The 22,196-nt window shown below is 41.1% G+C and overlaps 1 protein-coding gene across 1 annotated transcript in view; it reads left to right on the forward strand.

Moving 5' to 3' along the window:
* Positions 1 to 17,747, forward strand: part of fbln1 (fibulin 1) — a 33,608-nt gene extending 15,861 nt beyond the window's left edge. Inside the window, exons 15-17 of the mRNA XM_005451044.4 lie at positions 2,048 to 2,193; positions 3,802 to 3,942; positions 17,177 to 17,747. Coding sequence (XP_005451101.1) covers positions 2,048 to 2,193; positions 3,802 to 3,942; positions 17,177 to 17,316 — 427 coding nt within the window. The 3' untranslated portion in view covers positions 17,317 to 17,747. The remainder of the gene's footprint in view (positions 1 to 2,047; positions 2,194 to 3,801; positions 3,943 to 17,176) is intronic.
* The last annotated feature ends 4,449 nt before the right edge of the window (positions 17,748 to 22,196 follow it).

Here is a 22,196-nt window from a genome sequence, read left to right on the forward strand (position 1 = left end):
TGCACAGATTTCCATTGCATACTGCGGGTGCAAACCCCAACACAGACAGACAATTCCAAATGAAGGCTGAGTAAGTGACACGAGAAGAGAGGCAGTGGCAAAGGAGAGGGGAAATGTGCACCAGCGGAGATTATAAATAGCTTGACATGCTGCGAGGGTGCTGCCTGAGGGGCTGTGGCTTTTAATAACTGTAAATTCAGATTTCTCAGGTTCCTCCTGTCCTGAACTTTTGGGCTAGTAAGGATGCACTTGGTCCCTGTTGGGGATAGCCTTAAAATAAGAGTCTAGTGGCGTACAGGAGTTTTTTCCTCCCCTTTTGACGTTGAGTTATGGGGCTCTGGGCTCTGGCCGGTGGTCTGAACAATTTGCGGTACAGCAACATCACCGCGCACAAAATGAATGATGCCCTGCAGTGTTTGTGTTGGGGCGTTATCAATGTGCTGACTATAAATAATAATTACCAAAAAAATAAAAGGCCCTACACTTGACCAGAAGACTTTCATCCAAAAAAGTCTGTTTTTCTTTCTGGTCTGAGAATATTGGGGTTTTTTCTCCTGGGCTGGGCCACGTGAGGCATGGGGAGATGGAGAAGGCGCGCATACGTTCATGTGTGTCCAAGCGTGTGTGCATGACATAAATGCACACATATTCACAAATGAACGCGTAGAAGTTTTTTTTTTACACTGAACTGTAATTACCTTGAACTGATGCCTCTGCTTTGAGGAGCCCATCTGAGTGTAAAAGGGTTAGGGGTGGGTGGGTGGGGGGGGGCAGTTCACTCTAGGTCATTATCTTCTCATAAATTTACTCTCTACCCCAACAGCTTTCACCTCATCCTCTAGAGCCCCACTTGGGTCTTTCTGCAGCTCAGGCCGTGGTATTATAAACTAGGAGAACATTTTGTGGGTTTGGCCCAGAGCAGAGCAAAACCTGGACCCGCCCGCTAATTGCTAATTACAAGCCCCTACCCAGTGGTGGCTTGACTTTTTGTCAGGGGCTTCTCTCCTCGCTCTCCATGAAAGGAGCCCTGCAACCCAAGCTTGGGCTTGAGCTTTAAGCTGCAGCAGATAGGTCCCCCGAGGAGCGCCAGAGATCCACGGGCATGACTCACAGTGTGGCTATATGGCTGCCATGCACATTAACTGGACTTATACATGACAACATGGATGTTTTCATAACCCAGTGTAACCGTGTACTGACTTGCCTCCTTTGTTAAACTCAAGCAAGGCTCAGCTTGAGTTTAACATCTTGAATGTCATAATCAAGGCTTTTATTTTGTTCCAAAAGTTCCCAAATGATCACAAGTTTTCAAACTCTTGATTTATGGGGTTGCTAATGCCTTAGAAACCTCTCTCTAAAAAAAAGCTGTCTTATGTAGCAGACAGGTAGTTAATAGTGATGTTTCAGGTGGCGTTAACTTTAGGAGCCAGTAGAGGCACTCCAATCCCTCCGACCTGTCACTGATTAGTCTGTGGAATAAACAAAGCCCTAAATAATAGGATGAGAGCTGCCCTGGGGAGAGGCTGGGGAGTTGTCTAGTCATGTGGCTTACAATTTAGGAGTCTTTTAGAACACTCCCTTTCCCCATAAATCCTCCTCAAGAGATTATCTGATGTGAAGCCGGGGATGCTCTGCAAATCCAAATATTTTCCTGAGCAGGTTGTGGATCATTCTCTGTGAGTGTAGTAATTCATTTCCCACACAACTTGAAATAGTGCATCAGAAAGACATCAGTGACAGCACAAGTCTCCACAAGCTACAAAGTTTGACTGCGGCATGAGCCTTAGCCATTGTTGGTTTATTATTCTTCCAAACCACATAGAATTTGAAGAATTTGATTGTTTTCTTGTGCCGAGCGCTACATTCAGTGCCCCTTCTGCCTCATTCAAATAGTGTTTGTGCAACAGCATCGCGCTGCCCTGATTTGTTCTAAGGTGGTTAGCTTTAAGCAAGCAGAACCTAAAAGGTCAGAGGCCGTGCGTGTTTTCTTTTCCAATTATTTTTTGTTTTGTTTTTAGTGGGTAAGTATGTTTGTTCACTTCTTCAGAGCGGCGAGGCTTGAACGGTCTGAAGTTGTTCGCTGTATAAAGTCCTGTCAGCCCAATAACATCGCCTGCGTTCTGGACCCCACGCACTCAGTGTCACACACCTTCATTTCCCTGCCCACTTTCAGAGAACTCCCAAGGCCCGAGGGTAGGTACACAACAAAGTGCACAGCTTTTTTTTTTCTTTGAATAGTCACACAAAACATACATAATCCAGTAAATTAAGCACTAAACACAAGAGGGGTTTTTTCTATTTAAAGAAAAAGGTTTTCAATCTGCTTGTGGTCTCTGAAACTAAGCGGTTGGCTGCTGTTTTATATACATATCTTCTTCTTATTTTCATTCTGCACGTGTCCAAACCATCTCAGCCTTGCTTCTTAACTGTCTCCAAACTGCTCAACCCGAGCTGTCTCTCTGATGTACTCATTTCTAATTCTGTCCTCTCTGCTCACTACCAACGCATTAGCATTTACAGTTCTGCCACCTCCAGTTTGGCCTCCTGTCTTTTTGTTAAAGTCACCATCACCAAAATATACATCATTTTGTAAATCATTCCTTTCATCTTTGCTGCTATTCTTCTGTCACAAAATTACCCCTGACACTTGTCTCCACCATGCCTTCCCGCTTCTCTTCATCTCTCATCTGCGCTGTGCATTGGGTTGGACTGTGCATTTAAACTCCACCTAAAATCTACCTTCACCATCTCACTATCTCCACTCCTTGCCTGTTCCCTTTTACACCTGTCTCCCTCTCATTCACACACATGTACTCTACTTCTACTGACTTTCATTTCCTCCTCCTCTCCTGTTTCATATATGTCACACAGATATACAGTTGCCTCGGTCATAATAATAATAAAAAAGACCTTAGCAGGTCTTTCAATCCAACCTCAGATGAACAACAGCACATACAGTACATTTGATTTACCAGCATGTGGCTGATACTTACATGTATACCCTCTTAATTCCTTAGTTTTTCACTGCTTCTGCATTTTGGATTAATTTTTATGAAATACAATGATTAATATGTCAAGTGTTTTTGTTCATATCAGGTTGTACTTGAATAATTTTAACACCTATTTTAAACCAGATGATTTAAAAAAAAATTATATTATGTCTTGATACATGAAACTGTCAGAATGTGCATTTCCTTTTTACCATGACTATAAAATTTATTCTGGACAGGAAGAATTCTTTAGCATCACCAAGTTTAAAAAATGTTTACCTTTCCTTCCAAATCTAAAGACTTTTTTTTCAGTGTTATTATTATTATTGTTATTATTATTTTGCTTCATTTTATCTGCTTTAATCTCTGAGCTCCCATCAACTGCTTTCTGTATGGTTGTCAGAATCCGTACGGCTACCTCTGACACCCAAAGCCAGCTAAACTTGACTTCCTCAGTGGAAGTCAAGTTTAGCTGGCTTTCCCCAGAGAACTGCTGCCACATATGTAACAACTGTAATCATTTGCAGGTTGTGACAGCTGACAAGCATCTATTGGCTGTCATGCAGTGTGTGTTTCACACAACCGTGCTCAGTGTCACTTCTTGTCATTCCTCATATGTCCTGAATTGGAGTGTAAAGAACTAGTGCTAAAAATCCTTAAGGTTTCTCTGACTATCACGAACACAAACACTGTCATCACACACTTTATTGTCTTTCTTTTAAAAAATAAAACTCAGAAAAAACAACAATTGGGACCGGCTTTGCACAGCAATCCCACTGTCTTAACTTCTCCTTCCTAAATAATTCATCAGAGATCGTCTTCCTGAGAACAACAGTGCCAGCCTACGGGTCCTATAACTTCGGGAGTTACGACGTCAAGTTTGACATCCTGGAGGGCAACGTGGACAACGCCTTCGACATCATCAAGCGAGTGGAGAATGGGCTGTATGTGGGTGAGTACAGGTTATTTTTTGCTTGTCGTGAAGTCTGGGCGAACCAATAGCACATTCAGACAAGAGCGACTTTAATGTGTAACACATACCACCCGACGGCCTCTGTGACTGGAAATTGCATTTTCTTTTTGACAAAGGAGGTGGTTTTTCTGACCTCATCTCATTTTGAAATATATATATTTATTTTACAACAAATCAAACGCACATGTGTGCATTTAAAAAGTGCAAGAACAAAACAGCGCAAAAACATATCCACGATGAATGTATTGACATAAGTACATCTGACGCAGCTTGTTATGGTCTTTGCAGCGTGGTGGCATCATGTAGCTGTCATCGTCTTCACGGGGGCTCCTCGTGTCTCTGTGCTCGGCGAGCTGTCCTCTGAGTGGCTCTCTGAGACAGACAAAGGCCTGTTTCTGCCTGACCAAATATTTGGCATCGGTTTTCACAGTCTTGTGGTTGAGCAAAGTACCATTTAATTCACTTATCCATGGCTATGCTTATCCCAAAGATCATTATTTTCCACAATAAGTTATGGTGGCCTGAACGTGCAAGAATAGAGGGCATAAATCTACATTTGTGTGTTCGTATGCATGTGTGCATGATTAATTGCTGTTGACAGGCAATTCATCATAACTACCTGGTCAGTGGCTGCCACTATGCACACAAAAAAAGGATTTGCACTGTTTCAAGTAGGGGCAGCAGATACCATCTCCAGCGGTGTGTAACAACAACACATGTTTGGGTAGAAGCCATTGCTATACTTTAGTGTGGTGGTGACCCAAGGCTACTGGTGGTGTCTGTAGAGGAGCAGAACTGAGCCTTGGCTGAGGGAGGATGAGGGCGTTCTCAGCCCTGAGATGACACATTGTTGGACCTGCTTAGGTGTTTCTGTTTAGGTGGTGTGTTGAGATGCAGGCAGGGTTGGTAGAGGAAGTATAGTTTCTTCCTTTTCTCCTTCTCCTTCTTCTTCTCCGAGTGATGGATGAAGGGATGGCTTGTCAGTATGCACATCTGTCTTTACAGAATTAAAGGGAGGGAAGGAGGAGGAGAGAGTGTGTGGCTGTCACTGGTTAAGGCAAGACTGGTGCGAGCACGCAAGTGTTCCTCTTTCATGCACTTGCAGAAACAGATGTGTACTTATCAAATACACCCAAAGACATGGGAGAGAAAAAAAAAACAGTTTATCACCAGCAATAATTCACATAAATTGCTGTAAAACCAATTATAATTATATTGCACTGTCTTGCGAGTGGTGTATTTTTCTTGGAATGCACAACGGTGTAATTCTACATGAACGATAAGCTCTGTTTTGTAATGTGTCATCCACTGTGCGCGTCTGTGTGCGTGTGTATAAAGAGGGTTTAGGAGAAATTCCCTGTTTATAGCGGTGCTCATTTGCAGGGGCAGCGCGTGTTTGCGCGAGGGAGAGCAAAGAGAGCAAAAGCGTATGGAGAGAAAGACAAAGCGAGAGACTGCAGTTCAGTCAAAGAGGCCGGGAGAGAGAAAATATGTGCAGAAGTAATCCTGGGCGCTGTGCTTCATGTGGTTAAATGTATTGTTCCATTTCCCTGCACTAGGCCTCAGTGTCTCGCCGAGCATTAGAGCACTTAAACTGACGACCACATGAAAGGCCTGTTTGTGAGGAGCCACTTCTCTCCCAAACCCATTGGATGCTTATTGGATGCAGCTCTTGCATGTTAGCACCAGTTGCCCATCACGTATCCAAATTGAGGCCCTGCGCATTGGAGCCTTTGGTCACTGACTACTTGCTGTGAAGTGTGGCGTCCATGGTGTGATGAAGGCCCTCTTGGTTTTATTTAGTGGGTTGTGCTGCTGGTGCTTTGGCTCGCAGATGCAGCTGTTGCGTAACCATTGTGAGGCTAGCTGACGTGTCACTTAAGGAAGCTTAGTTTCCAGTATCTCCAGTGTGTCTCCAACAGTGGTATTACAGCTTGGTGGGATGTGAAGAGTAGCAGACATTGAGGCTCCACTAATGAACAAGTGTGTGAACTCAAACTGACTTCGGTCATTATTTTTGGCCACTTTTTGTGTTATTGAACGGGACAAAAGAGGCAATTAGCAGTCCACAGAATCTGTTGCTAACTCGAAAAAAAGCGATTCTTAAAAAGGTCTGATTGGCTGTTGCTCTTTTCCCTTCACTCCCTATTTTAAAACCCATCAACTTTAAACGCGCGCACATGCATGCGGTGTAGCCGTAGACATATGCACGGACGCATACACGCACGAACACACACACGCACACGTACAGCACTGGCTGAGAACACACCACAATGTAAGAACCACACCGCTCTTTCATAGTTCCCGGTCATCCATCACTGGCTTCAACAGCTCTGTCACATCTGGATAACAACCCTGATGCATCTGTGCAAACAAAGACATCCCTCAGCACTTGGAAAACATAATCAGAACCAATCAGACGTGGACAGATTCCCAGGATGACCACAGCAGTAGCGCGACAGCGACCACACAAAAAAACATCCCTTCAGGTAGACAAACAGCAGATTCTCCAAAGTGTTTTATTTGTCACCCATCACAAAGTGTTGGAAGCAGTCATTGATTTTGATTAGGGGCAGGTTGTTTGAGTCGGGTTGATGATGGGGTGATTGACTCTGGCAGTCAACGGGAGGGTAGATGAATCCTGCTTTTAAAAACACTGGCTCGGTGGCTTCAGCTGGAAGCACGAGCGTGGTTTGAGGTGTTAATAAAATGCTGGTAGTTCCCTTGTTTGATTGTCTACCAGTGAACTACCATCCAAGAATGGTCATGCTTTTTCTATCACCATGTATCAAGGCCAGCTCGGAGAGCATGGAAGCGTTCTTTTGGCTTTAACTGTTACTGAGAAGGCTTTTCATCGTGTGTGCGCTTTAACTATAAGTAACTATACATTCAGCCACAGCTCTTATGCTATGCAACCCGTGCTTTCAGTTGACATAGCCAAACCCCTGACCAGTATCCCTGTGTGTAAATCCAGTGTACAATACAATCAGTAGCCAACCATGGAATGAACCAGTCACCACACATTTAGTCATGCCTTGGATTTGTTCAAATGACTCCTCTTCATGAGTAATTATTTGTCATGGAAGGATTTTAATGTGCCATTAATCATAGCTGTCTGCATTTCTTCTTCTTTTAAGTTGGAAAAACAGATTTTATTGTGTAGTATTGATGTTTATCTTGCTGGATGGCAACAGATAACATAGTGACTTTGTTTATGAATCACAGCCATCCTGTAGAGAATCTGTGAGTTTGAGACGCCGGGGCTAAATTCCATTCCAGTTTGAAAGGCAGGTGGAAATATGCCTTTGCGGTTTATATGATGTCCAGAGATAAATATCTTTCGCACTCCCATTGGCACAATGTTGGCAGCAAGTGAGGTAGCCGTGGACAGAGAGCCTCTGTGCAGGTAGTCGTGGTCTTCGATGCTGCCATCCACAGTGACTGGTGGAATGTGAACCTTCTGCGTGAGACATGACCGCCTCTGAGCCAGTGAAGGCTGCAGCTCTGGCTTGTGGCTGTTGCTGGTGAGAAGCTGAGGACAGCTGTGGAGATAAGCAGACAACACGCCGCTCTGCTTTGAGCGTGGCTGTCATTTGGCTGGGTCTTTACACGGCAGCGAGCGGCCCACCAGAGTGCGCCAAGCCCACGAGGAATCCCTGTTGGGAGATTACAGTATGGCTAATCAAAACACGTTCTCCTCCACACAGTAATCCCACAATCAAACACACAGCGCTCTGCTCGGGTGGTCCACCGCATTCAAATGTACTGATGAAGAGATAGCGATGCAGCAATGTCATGCTCGCAGAGACATTCCGCGTACCCAGTCAATAAGTCAAGTTACCAAGACACTGGTGTGAACACATATAGTACACATTGCTCGCAATAAAACTGTCGCAATAATTCATCATGATACACTTATCTCCCCTGCTTTGGTGATCCATTTAATTTACACTCATCATTACTCTTTGCTTTCAAGCACTGTGTTTTTAAGAAAAACCAACTGTGTTTAGTTAACCACTCAATTCCCAAAATTAATGCCTGTTTTTAATCCACGCTCATGATGTGACTTGCCCAGATAGATAGCAAAGTGCGCTAAAAGCTCATGAACACGCTGTATACTTGAGTTCTAATGCATAATAAAGTGCAATGATTTAAAATGCAAACAGGGCAGTTTTTCCTCACATACGCTTTTATCCATTTAGTCTACATTCAAGTCTATTTTATGCCCCTGAGCTATGGTTTTTCGCTTTGAAAGGTCAGTTGTAATGTAGTGCAAAGGTTGTGGTAAAGATAATGGTGCATGTTATGTCATCTCAGCTGCTCTGGCCCGCAACTGCTAAAACAGAAAGTCCAAGAAAAGAACCAACCAGTTCCCTAAGGCCACTTCAGTGATGTCACAACCCATGCGTGCCACTGTCCAACAGTGAATCACTGTTAATTGGCCTTAAAATACCAAGCCACACAGACATGGATGGGGTATACATGGGTCCCACTCCCTCTTTGGAGTGGTCAGAGTTGTGTTTGGACAGCCTGACCTGAGTGGCCATCAGTGCACCAGTCAGAAGATAAATACAAAAGTCAGACCCTGAGGGGTCTGTACACTGTCTTCGTACAGTTGATTATCCTGCCGCGCCGGGCCATTTGAATGTATTATATTTCAGCCAAACTGAAGGGTTATCAAAACTGAAATTGCTTGTTTTACTAATGGGGTAACAAGGGAGCTAGTTAGCAATTTCTTTGGCTTGCCTTCGAGTTTTTATGGAGAAAACCTTTCAGGCAGTAAAAAAGAGTTATTGAAAAAGAAACCACTCTTTGCTCTGTTTATACAAATGCCAGCAGCTGTGAATCAGTAAGAGATGCACTTGGTACATCAGTGAGAGATCCGGATGATCTCACAGTTACTACAGTGATGGTGCTCAAGAATGTCCTCCAGTACCCTCTTGGTATACTGGAACTTTGTACAGCACCTGGATGCTCTCCAGGGGTTTCACTGCAGTGAGCATGCATAGCGCCACAACCAGCATGTCATTATACAATACTGCGGTGAAGCCAATGCATACTTTTCATTTGTCTCTGGTGTTAAACCCGTTCATTTTGGATTTTGTCATACACTTCCTTGCTGAGTTGTAGAAACCAGAAAACCCCGAAATTGTACTGTTTACATGTAACCCTTCAATATTGCAGACCTCGTGGCCATGAAGGATGACAAATGCCTCCTGGCATTTGCTTCACTTTGTTTTGGGGGCAGCGTCTCTGCTACTACTATGCGTTTATTTAGGACTGTTTTCTTCATGAGAGGCTACTTTATTGTGTGGTGGGATGCTTCTGGAGAGTGGACAAACTGTACAGCTGTTAGGGTTTAGTGTGATGGTGGCTGTTAAAAACCAGTGGGGTCACCTTTGCACTCTGCGGCAGATACTTCAGTGAATTGGAAAGACAATTCACTACAATCAAATTCAAAACTTTTCCGGCACTACAACTGGAACTTCTGCTTGGGAACACCATGCCTCAGATGACTTTGCAACCCAGTCACAGGGCATGCTGTCAGCTGTAGAGGTTTGAAAACCTTCCCGTATTTATTTATATGAATCTCAGGTGGCATTGCAGCAAATCAAAGTCAACCTGTTATGTGGATGTTGGCCTTTTGCCTTATAGCTTGGAAGAAATGTTAAAGATGCATATGTGGTTGTGGTTTCACCTCAGGTTCGCTGTGAGTGCGTTGAGGCCCAGCTGTTAGCTGATGCTTTGCCTTCACTGAGGATACCACTGTGCTTTTGATGGGAAGCTCACGGAAACACAAAGTCATCATGTTGGGATTTCACAGAGGCTTCCGAGAGGTCATGTAAAATGACTATGGTATCACGCTACTTCGTGCAGAGTTGGGCGCTTAAGCCCACAGTGTAATGACATAATGACCCTTTCTTGTCCTCAAGGTTCACAAAAAAAAAAAAGTTCACATGAGGTGCACAAGATAACTGTGGCACATCTTATATAGATAAACATATATAGGATAAAAAAAAAAAATCCAAAATCTGAAGTGAGGAACCCTGAACCATGGTTCATGTTTCTTTTCAAATGCTCTGAGAAAACTGAAGGATTTGGACGAGCCATTGCAAAAATTCCTTTCCGGACAGCACACTTTTGCACTCTGCATGTGCTAATTAGACCACAAACAAATTTACAAAACTCTAATGGGGCCGACACACATACCACATTTCCTTGTTTAGATGCCCTAAATAAATTTTAGTTTAGTCTCTGTGTTTTTGTTATTTATTTATGTGGTAAGATTTTTTTTTTTTACTTTTCACAGAAACCATCCTCTGGAGTTTTAATAGAAAACCCAGCTGACCCTGATTATAAGTGTTTAGCCCTAATTAGATATAGGCCACACTTAATGCAATAATAACATTTTTTAAAAATGCCCTTAATGTGGACTTAAACCCATCTGTCCTTGCGGTGGTCCATATTGTGCTCATAACAACTTACTCATCTTCATTGCATGATTGCTCATCCCAGGACGGAAGCTTTTGATCAGATCTCGTTTGATTTAAGCACACGAGCAAAGAATGAACCTTTGCACTGATTAACTTCGTTGGCGTTGCATGCCATCTCAGCTGGCTTATGTCTGAAAATAATTTTCCAACTCAAAAACCAATCTCTTTTTCCATGTCAGTTATTTTCTTAATATTGCAGCTGTTGTTAGGTTTAAGAAAAGGTTAGTTCTCTCTGACAACGCTAATGGTTTGGAAACAATAAAATCTCAGACCCGGGCCCCTTTAGTGTCACTACGCAACAGAATCCCAAAACACCAAAACAAGGGGGCAACCCTGGTAGAAGTGGGCCCCATTCCACACTTCTCCAAGCGCTTATCACCAGAATCTGCTGGAATCTGTTGTGTGCCCACAGTCCTGGCTCGGAGAAGGACAAGAGAGCAAAATAAAGTGACAGAGAGAAGGAGAGACGCCAGTCTAAGTTCCTATAGCTTGCCCCTCCCAGAGTTAAAGATCGATTCCTGGAGAAATGCCTCCATGGCTGTATCGCGTGACTGCAACTGCTCCCCTCCATCAAACACATGGGACTCATTTAGCCTTGTGGGCCACAGTGATGGTGCCACAAACGCCAGCCCCCCTCAGGAAGGGAAGAGAAGGGAGGGAAAAAAAGGCGAATATGTGAGTGGGGGGCCATCATATAATGCCAGTGTCCCAGAGGACCCAGTGCATGGCTCATAATGGATCATCATTTGCCCTGTAGTGAATGACAACCAAATGGATTTTACTGCCTTTTTTTTTTTTTACAAGCACCACAGGAAAGAGCCTCATAATTCATAGTGATCTAGGCAGTGATCTGTCATTTTGATCCCTGCTGAGTTAAACTCTTGAGTCATCCTACTAAAGGCTTTAACATGTTACTGACTCAGATGAATATGAGAAATAAATGGGGAAAAAGAAAGAGGGCGGCTGAAGGTGTGATACGAGGACTGTGTGGTGATTGTGCTGCCTGACTACACCAGCGATAGCTGTTCAAACAGGCCAGAGCTGAAATGTCACCAGCCCTCTGCAGAGAAAAGTCTGTTGACAGGCTGTGTAAACACTGGCATTTTTCCCCCCCTCTAATCGCATGTTCACTTAAAAAGAGCACCCAATGAATTCCATGGGAATTCAGTAATGCTCTATTGCAGTATGTTTATTCTTCCATCTGTTTTACCATGATATTACTGTGTCTCTTGTTTATGGGTTTGTTCATTGGCAGACCTTTGGCTTATTAACAGCACAGGGTATGTGAAACTCATCTAAATTGATCAGCTGATGCCAAAAAAGTAGGGATGTGCATTTCAAGCAATAAATACTATTCAATATTCATTGACAACTACTTCGCTGTTCTTTAAAGATCGACCCAACTTCCAGCCTCCACTCTATTCTCAATGACATAGTTTTGATAGAGTTGTGATATGTTAGCTTTGCGTGCGGTGGTTTGCACTGTGCCTCATTTTACTTTGTTGTTCAGAACTTTTCATTTGCTATAGTGATCTTTAACTAGACATATTTGTTTCTACTGTAGCATCTACTACCATCCCGGTGTCTGGTGGTTAACATGTTCTGTTTTTAATAGGTTTTCTGGTCAATATCTAGGCCAAAATCTCCAGACAGAAAACACATATACACTTGCAAACAATTTAGAATAATTTATCAATCTTTGCATTGTGATAGAAAAGGGAAGGGGAGAACATAAAATCTCTGCATATTCAGGTTGACTTTTTGTTTTGAGTTGACAGGCCTGATTGCACAGACAGTGAAGAATGGGAACTAAAAAACTCCCAAATCTGTTGCTCAAAAGCCTGATTAATGAACAGTTGAATATTTCCTACTGAAGAAATATCTATCGATTCATTGCTTTTTTGTGGATGGATCAATAGATCTTAGTCAGTAGATGGTAAGAGATAAGGTATATCCCTAGACAAGTTAACAATCTAACACACTGTGGGAAGAAAATTTTTACTACATTTTACTACAGAGAATAGTGTACACCATTAGCATTAAAGAAAATGCACTGCCTGGTTTGAATTGTATTTATCCGATAGATTCCCATTTTGTTTTGTATAAACAAGAAGTCTTCTTCACAAATGAAATCTAGTCATGGAGTTCCACAGGGTTCTGTGCTGGGTCCATTAGTTTTCATTCAATACATGATACCTTTAGCAGATATTAAAAAAATACAACAAAGTTTGTGTCGTTCAAATGATAGTCATCTTTGTTAATGAAGCCAAATGGCACAAATCAATTATTTAAACCGCAGACATGTCACACAGGAAGTGAATTGCAGTGATGAGGTGAGCCCTAGATTGTAGATACTTAATAATATTCTCTTACTGCGAGTCCCAACAAAAAATTAACCACTGACAATGCAAACTGAGTGGGTCCTGAATTAAAACTTTCTCAACTTGAAGGGAAGGAGTTGAACCTACTACCTGTGAGAGGAAATAATATCATTGATTAACACATGAGAGTTGATTGACTTATACATTAGAGGGTTATATAACCAGGGAACCACAAAATTGCTTCCTCTGTACATGTCCCTTTAAAAAACATAAAAATCCTGTATTTTTTTAAAGTTATAAATTCAGACAAATTAAGAAAGTTTTATACCACTGTGAGGAATCTTGGAGTCATTTTTTGTATAGGATATGACACATTAATCAAGTATCTAGGTCTGCCTTCTTTCATCTACACAATTTTGCTAAAATTTGGCAAAATCCTGCTGTAGGGGAGACCGGGGATAGTTGTAACGTGGGTCAGTTGTAACACTTCCAATTTCTCCAATCAGGGCTAAGTTTCAAATGATGTGAGTCATCCTGTGCATGCCCAATTCAGTTCTTCTATCACATGTGAAAAATCAGCACATTTTGTCAAACACAGACAATTTAACACGAAAAAAAGTAATTTGTATGCCAAAAAGTAGGTTTTTCTACTTTATTTCAATTTCTAATAGCATTATCTGCGTTGCAGTTAAACTCCTCAAGCTTAAATTATGTTATTTGTATGTCTATGGGGATATATTCTGTGTAGGTCTTTAGTGCTAATGTTTTAGCCGTTGGCTGTAATCTTAGCTATTTCATGGCTATAGGAGTCTGGGTCAGTTGTAACAGCAACAGTCTGGGTTAGTTGTAACAATAAAGCAGATGTTACAACTTACCACACTATTACTTTAACTTATATTAAACAAGTTGGGGCAACGACATCAGCAGAGAGAGGTTCACTGGTCACCTTTGTATATGCGGTTAATGCCATTGGCAACACAATTCCTCCACTGTTTGTGTTCCCACACATACATTATGCAGACCACTGTTTCAGAGGTGGACCAGTAGGAAGTAGTGGTAGTGGAAATAAATCAGGATGGGTGCAAGAAACAGATTTCCTCATCTTTCTGAAGCACTTTGCAAACCACACCAAGGTAAGCCATGATAAAAAGTAATGGAATTGCGATGCTGGTGCACAACTACATTTTTTCAGCTTCATTGTTATGTTCAAAAGTTGGTGCAAGAGTTGTAGGTTATAATGCCCACTGAGCCAATGAGGCCAAACTGAAGGAAGACCAACCAAAATTAATGAAATATTCAGTTGCAGAAAATTCCATAATTTGTCTCTTTTGGGGGGTTGGAATATGTTCAATAGCTAGAGTTCTGCATTCTGTCACACACACACATAGCTACATAAATGGCTCTAAGTGCATTCAGGTGTTGAATAAAAAGGATTACATGTAAATGTTTTGTCAGTACCCTTATTTCATTGTGTTACATTTCACCCCAGGATATGTTACAACTAACCCAGACTATGGGGTTAATTGTAACATTTCACTCTTTGTGTTTCAGACCATACCATGCAATGGGTAATTGTGCTGCAGAGAAAATAGCTGCACTATTTAATAGCAGAGACATGTAAATACTTTGCATTAAATTTTGAATCCACTACCTTAAAAGAGCTCCAATTTACAGACAGAAATGTCAAAAATGTTACAACTATCCCGGGTCTCCCCTAATACTACTCTTTCTAGGCCGGACTATTGTAATTCCTTATTATCAGGATATTTTAAAGCGCCCTGAAAAGCTTGCAGTTGATCCAAAGTACCCCAGTGAGAGCACTTAGTGGAACTAGAAGGAAAGATTATACATCACTCATATTAGCTTCTCTTCACTGACTTCATGTTAAATCCTTTTTCTTACATAAAGTCCTGAATGATCCTACCTTTAAGACCTCATAGTATTATAATATCCCTATAGACCACTTCACTTTCAGACTCCTGGCTTACTCATGTTTCCTAGAGTTTCCAAGAGTAGAATGGGACGCAGTTTTCAACTATTCGCCCTGTGTCCCATGGAACCAGCTCCCAGTTTGCATTTGGGAGAGAGACACAGGTCAAGTCAAGTGGCTTTATTGTCATTCCAACCATGTGCAGTGGTACAGTACACAGTGAAACGAGACAATGGTAAATGGTAAATGGCCTGTATTTGTATAGCGCTTTACTAGTCCCTAAGGACCCCAAAGCACTTTACACAACCAGTCATCCACCCATTCACACACAGATTCACACACTGGTGATGGCAAGCTACATTGTAGCCACAGCCACCCTGGGGCGCACTGACAGAGGCAAGACAACGTTCCTCCAAGACCATGGTGCTACATATAACATATAACAGACAATAAACACAGGACTACATAAAGTGCAATGTGCAAAAATTGCAAACAAAACAAAACAGTGCAACACCAGACAGAACAGAACGATATAGACAAGACACAGTGTAAACACAACAGTGCAACAGAAATGTGCAAAAGACTGAGCAGTATGCAAAAAGTAACTTGATGTATGAAGGTGTGCATGTGTGTGTGTGTATGAGATTGTGCAGATAAGTGCTTGGTAGTGACATTTATGAAAGTATGTGTGTGTGTCAGTCCAGCCACTGAGTGCTCAGGAGTCTGACTGCTTGGGGGAAGAAACTGTTTTGCAGTCTGGCAGTGAGGGCCTGAATGCTCCGGTACCTCTTGCCAGAAGGCAGCAGGGTGAAGAGTGTGTGTGCGGGGTGCGTGGGGTCCTCCACAATGCTGGTGGCTTTGTGGATGCAGCGGGTGCAATAGGTGTCTGTGATGGAGCGAAGACAGGCTCCAATGATCTTCTCAGCTCTTCTCACTATCCGTTGTAGGGTATTGGAATCCAATATGGTGCAGTTACCATACCAGACAATGATGCAGCTGCTCTGGACGCTCTCTATAGTCCTCTGTAGAAGGTGGTGAGAATGGATGGTGGGAGATGGGCTTTTCTCAGCTTCTTCTGGAAGCAGAGACACTGTTGGGCCTTCTTAGTCATGGAGCTGGTGTTGAGGGGCCAGGAGAGGTTCTCCACCAGGTGGACACCAAGGAATTTGGTGGTCTTGACAACCGTCACCACTTCACATCAATGTTAAGTGGACAGTGATCTCTCCGTGCTCTCCTGAGGTCAACAATCATCTCTTTTGTTTTGTCCACGTTCAGAGACAGGTTGTTGACTCTACACCAGTCCATTAGCTGTTGCACCTCCTCTCTGTATGCTGACTCGTTGTTCTTGCTGATGAGACCCACCACAGTCGTGTCGTTGGCGAACTTGATGATGTTGTTTGAATTGTGCACAGTCGTGAGTAACCAGAGTTAACTGTACTTTGAAATTAGGCTTAAGACTTTGATTTTTGAGAAAACCTATAGGTTAGAAACTTAAAGGTTTAGTCTGCTAATGGACTTCCCTCAGCTTTTTTTTTCTCCAATCACCTCCAGTGTTTTCACCTTTGATATGTTTTTACACTATGTTCTACCCTCACCCCTGAACAAGTCATGACAGATGGCTGGCCCTCCTTGAGCATGGTTGCACCACATGTCTCTTTCTGTTTAAAGGGAGTTCCTCCTTCCTACACTTGCCAAGTACTTGCTCATAGGGGATTGTCTGATTGTTGGGTTTTCTCTAAAATAATATTATAGGGTCTTTATCTTACAATATAAAGCACCTTGAGTCAATTGTTTTTGTAAATTAGTAGTTTATAAATACAATTTTGACTAAACTTCATGTCTTAACCTAAGACTCTAGATGTATATAACCATAGTATGCTGCAAATTCAGTTATTGAAGTTGGAAGAAAATAAGCTTGAAACTCAAAAATATGTTCTAAGCTATTATGCAACCTGTCTAGACAGATAATTTAAGGATATGCAAGACTGACAGAGCTATCAGACATGTGAAATTAACAACTGAAGAATGGCTAGTTAAAGCAAGCTGTGACTAGCTTGTGACTACATGTTACTGTCTTTTCACCTTTGCTGGTAAATTACAAATGCAATCACAAACTGTCCTTAGTTGTAGTGAGGTAAGAGCAAACACTTTCAACCTCAGTACTATAAACCCAAACTATCCAGAGCTAGATATCACTAGGGTGAACAAAGAAACCATATTTAAACCACGCAGAACTACATAAATAATGGCAAAAAGACTCCACAATGACAACAGTTTCTTTGAAGAAAATTATACTGACTGATTGTAGCTCCTTAAGCTAACCAACTCTCAAGCTTCTGAACAAAAAGAATTCTTTTTTGATTATTGAGATTATTGAGACAAGTCATGATACAACAAGTAGTCTTGCTTAGCACAGATCTACACATTTAGCCATACTACTTTTTCTCATTCATCTTTGTCTTTTCCAGGTATTGTTCGCCAGGTGAAGCCTCTGATTGGTCCAGCGATGACAGTACTCAAGCTATCTATGCGCAACCTGACAACTCAGGGCGACTCTGGCCTTAACATTGTCAACGTCCATGTGTTTGTCTCAGAGTTTTGGTTCTGAACGGCAAATGTCAAGATTTTACCAACAATCACAATATAAGACATCCATTGTCAACACTGTACACATTGGTTTTGTTATATCAATGTACATATCAGTGTTGAGGTTTTAATGTTATGTATTGACTATGGTATTGCTTTTGACTGTTGCTGAGATGAAATGCTCCTAGCTGCTTCTGAAAAGAGCAATACACTTTGTTTTGATGACAAGCTCAGCATTATGTGCACAAATATGAAGAAACTTTATATTTTAAAAAGACTTTTTTTTAATTGAAAGTGCATGCATTTGGAGAGGCCGTTAAAGGATATGGTGGTTAGATTCAGCCATACTCTTTTCATGATGTTTAAGCCTCTGTTTTTCAAACACCTACCTTTCCTTTCCTACTGTGCACAGACTTTTTTAAAGGAATAAACATTATTTTTTTTGTTACAGTATTTGTTATATATGTTGTTTTTTCCTGATAACATTTGAAGACCAAAATTTATTGTTATTTTGTTATTTTTACAGCTTTGGTTCAGTCCTTTTTTCCTATCCTTCATCATGTTTGGCATTGACATACCCAACACAGTTTTAATGTAAAACAAGGTATGCAATGCAAAGTAATTCAAAATTGCTTTACTACCCTAACATAGTATACCAACAGTAGTATAAATATCATTTGGGCTCATGTCATTCAAAGGCTCATTACTGTCTGTCTTAATACAGATAATCCATAAATGTTAAGATCTCAGAAACAGATGTAAAGACTGAAATAAAATATATTATAAGGCAGAATTCACTTTAGTACAGGTTACATTTTTTAGCATAGCTTTCCACGGGTTCTTCTTATTTCTTGTTGGAATTTGTATGACAATCCTATAAAGTAGTGCCTTGCATTTGATGAATATGAAAACACCTCTATACACATCAGCCCCTTAAAAAAAGACGTATCAATTCATGACCGATGTCAGGTTATTGCTTTCTAGAAAGGAAAATACAGAGTGAAAGAGCTTCATACAGGATAGAAGGAAATGCAAATCAGGTGACAAAGTGCCCAGACTGAAGTACGCAATCAAAATCTTTGATTCAAGATCAGAGTCGTTCATAGATTATCAGTTAGCAAAGTGAACAATTCTGGCAAAATCTAAACACAAGGAAAACATGCAAGGAAAATCTGACTGAAGAACAGAAACCACAAAGAAAATTTAAGAAAGGCTTAATTTAATTTAAGAAAGGCTTGATGAAAGGGAAGGGACACAAACAAGTATTTAACAGGTGGTGCAGAAAATACGAAAATCTAAAAACACAAGGAGATGAAATTGACAACCGTATAAAGATGTCAGGTTTTACAAGCTAAAACTGGAAATAACCAAAACCAAAAATTCAAACCTGGTATACTGATGGCTCAGAATAGTGAAGAAATATTTTAAATGTAAGCATATGTGAAATGTGTTTATTAGTGATCCTTTATAATTTTGCCTAGAGTATCATCATCATTACAAGTACTAAAGTTGATTTTGACCATTCAGAAATATCAGTACTTGTGATGTTTTTGCAGTTTAGAAGTTGGGAAAGGTAAGATTTTCCTACATGGCGAAGTAACAATAGGAAACAAGGTGGTAGCAACACTTAAAGGCCAGAGTCACTTGTACCCATGTAACTGTATTTTTAATTGTGCCTGACAGATTATGTTTAAACCAGATATTCCCTCTCCAGACAAAACTAAGGATGTTGGGATGGGTGAGGGGCTTATCTCAGACAGAAAAAAAGCTGGATATGTGTAAGTGACAGTCCAACTATCAGACAGCAATGTGGCCAGGGCCAGTTAAAGCCTCCCAAGACTTCAAAGAAAGCAGAGGAGGGGGCACATACATCAGGATCTAAAGTCTGTGAGAGATTTTAAGGCTCTACTGAAGGGGAGGAGGGGGAATCCTCTTCAGAGGAAATAGAGGGCAGCAGGTTAATCTTGTGGTCAACATGAAAAGAAAGAAGAAATGCAGTGTGCCTGTGGATGTGAGTGCATGTGCATGTGCACGTTAAGCTATACTCTGAGCAAATGTTTAATGCATGCATTTTTATGTAACTGTTTTACTTCTGGATGACATAAAAGTGAGTAGCCTGACTTTTTTTTTTTTTTGAATGGCCTTATTTGGAGAAGAGGTGGGAATAGCTGGAAGTAAATGACGAAACACTGTGAACTGCTGTGATGACAGATGATAAAAGATGTCCACATGTTCGGCTTTTCTATAGTGCATACCAAAATCCACAAAAAAAACACACACACACATTGTAAGGATGTAAACAGCTGGAAACGAACAGCAAAAAGCTGTATAGTCAGACTGTGTGGGAGGACATTACCCAGAAAAGGCCTGGCTTGCTCTGAAGCTCCACTGTAAGAAAGACTGGGGCAGCAGTCCCTAGCAAAGTTACCAAACCACATACATGTGTGGGGACAAATGAGCAAATATCTTCTGCCAAATTCTCCATCCCAAGCCAAGAAGGAGCTGCTTGCAATGGAGACCTACGGTATGACTAAACCAAGTGGGCTTGAGTAGACGTAATGGCAGGAGAGCAGACCGGTGTGTGTCTGCACTGTTTGTTTGTGTACTCTACTGTGGCACAATGGTGGTCAGAGCTCTCAATACAAGTGGTCATGGTGGTGTCTGGCTCAGAGAAGACAGGGTATGGGGCTGATGGGAGTCTAGCCCAGGGGCTGGTGTGGCAGGCTGAGCCCAGACAGAGACCAGAGGACCTCTGCAGGCACGTGCTCAGCCGACTCCTGCACTCACCCACTCCCTCTTTTTCCTGGCGTCCTACAACAGCTCTGACCGCAACACATGTTATAGGATATAAGTGAGCTCTTTTAATACATTTGTGGGTATTTATTTTTTTCCTCTATTTTACAAACCACCGTTCCTCTTTGCCATAAACACAAAAATGTTTCTTTTAGATGGGCACTACCAACTTGCTATGCTCCCCCCCCCCCCCCCCCCCCCTCCCATCCCTAAGATGTTCATCTCTTTAGAACATTTTCCATTCACAGAGATAATGAGTTAATAACAACTGCAATTTAATTGTAAATTAATTGTATTTAATTGTTGCATATTTTAATCCAAACTTAGCTCAAGTTTTATCTGTGACTATTTTAAATATGCAAAAGCCAAAAATAATTACAGTTATCTACCTCTATTGATAAGAACTTATTTCTAAATATGTCACATGAATTTGCCAAGTGGTGTTTCTTGTGAGTCCAATAGATGGCAGACACATACAACACAACACTGCACAGCCAGAGAATCCTACAAAGATCCTTGAGTAAATGTCACCACCTTGCATTAAAATGTAACTAACTACATCTTTTTTCTATCTTTCAGCTAAAAGTCAAACAAAAATAGTGTACTTAAACCTATGTCCATCTTTCCTAAATATATACCACATGAAATGGATTCTGAGTGTTGCATTATACAAAACCACTGTGGGAGTCTTACATGACTAAAAACCAAAGAAAGCTATAGGATCATAAATGACTGGCTCCACAGCAAATTACCTACTTTATACTGTCTTTGTGATATACTTACTTCTCTTTAAATCAGTTCAATCTTTTGAGGTTTAATGTGATAGACATTTGACCAATTATAAATGGGGCCCCACCTTGACCCAAAAGAAAAACACTAAGCACAGATGTGTGCCCTTACATAAATTACAGATTGTAAATGTAACCATTTATAACCGCTACTGAACTCAAACTGTTGCCAGATTATACAGTAGATCAATCACATTAGGGACTATACACCAAGGCTGTACTCATGAAAATTCAGTGTGCACTCTCTCTGTTGTTACAAGCAGCTCAGAACACACTGTGACGTCCATAGTGCTTAAGTGGATGCATATCGTAGGGAAAGAGGGGAAATCAATCCAACCGCATACAGTCTTGGTGTGATAGTCTTGACCTTAGACTGTATAGACATGGTTTGTTTGATGTGGCCTTTATTTGTTATGTATTGAGACAACTTTTATTACCCGTTGCAAAATTTAACATTTGAATAAAATGCTCTTTATAAGCACAAAAAGTACATTGTTTATTGTTAACAATATGCTTTTTGTGTAATGACACACTAATTTTAAGGTTTAAATATCCAATGATAACTTAAAGACCCCAGCTTAACAGAAGTTGGGAAATGTAAATAAAAACACAGAAGAATATATAAAATGTTTAAACTGAGAAAACCCTTTGAAAAAGTCATTTTTTGGGAGAGGAATGTCCCATTTTGTGCCTGATAGAGGATTCTAGCTGCATAAAAATTCCCGGGTCTTCTTTGTTGTAGATTTCATGCTATGAGGGACCCATTGTTTTTATCTGGTGAAACCCCATACCACATCAGAGATTCAGGCTTTTGAACTGACCTAACTGGTCGCAGCAGATGGCCGCCCCTCCCTGAGCCTGCTTCTGCTTCTGCTTCCTGTTAAAAGGGAGTTTTTGCTTCCCACTGTTGCCAAAGTGCTTACTCATAGTGGGTCGTATGATTGTTGGGGTTTTCTCAGTTTTCTTTGCATTATTGTAGGGTATTTGCCTTACAATATACATTCTGCATTTTTACATATTTGTCAAATGACATGTTACAGATCAAGCATCAAACAAATTTTAATATTAGATAAAAATAACCTGAAGAATGTCTTAATGCATGCTCAATCATCCAGGTAAGTAAATTCTGTTCATCTGTATGTCCAGATGAACAGAATCAACATTTGGAGGTAACCTGAGGAAATACAAAATGCAGTGATGATTAATCAATGATGATTTCACTGATTAAGGGAGAAAAGTTATTCAAACCTACCTGGGACTGTGTGAAAAAATAATAGCCCTGTTGTTAAATCATGAATTAACTGTGATTAACCTCATTTTT

Source organism: Oreochromis niloticus, linkage group LG7 (assembly GCF_001858045.2).
Source record: "Oreochromis niloticus isolate F11D_XX linkage group LG7, O_niloticus_UMD_NMBU, whole genome shotgun sequence".
NCBI classification, from domain to species: Eukaryota; Metazoa; Chordata; class Actinopteri; order Cichliformes; family Cichlidae; genus Oreochromis; species Oreochromis niloticus.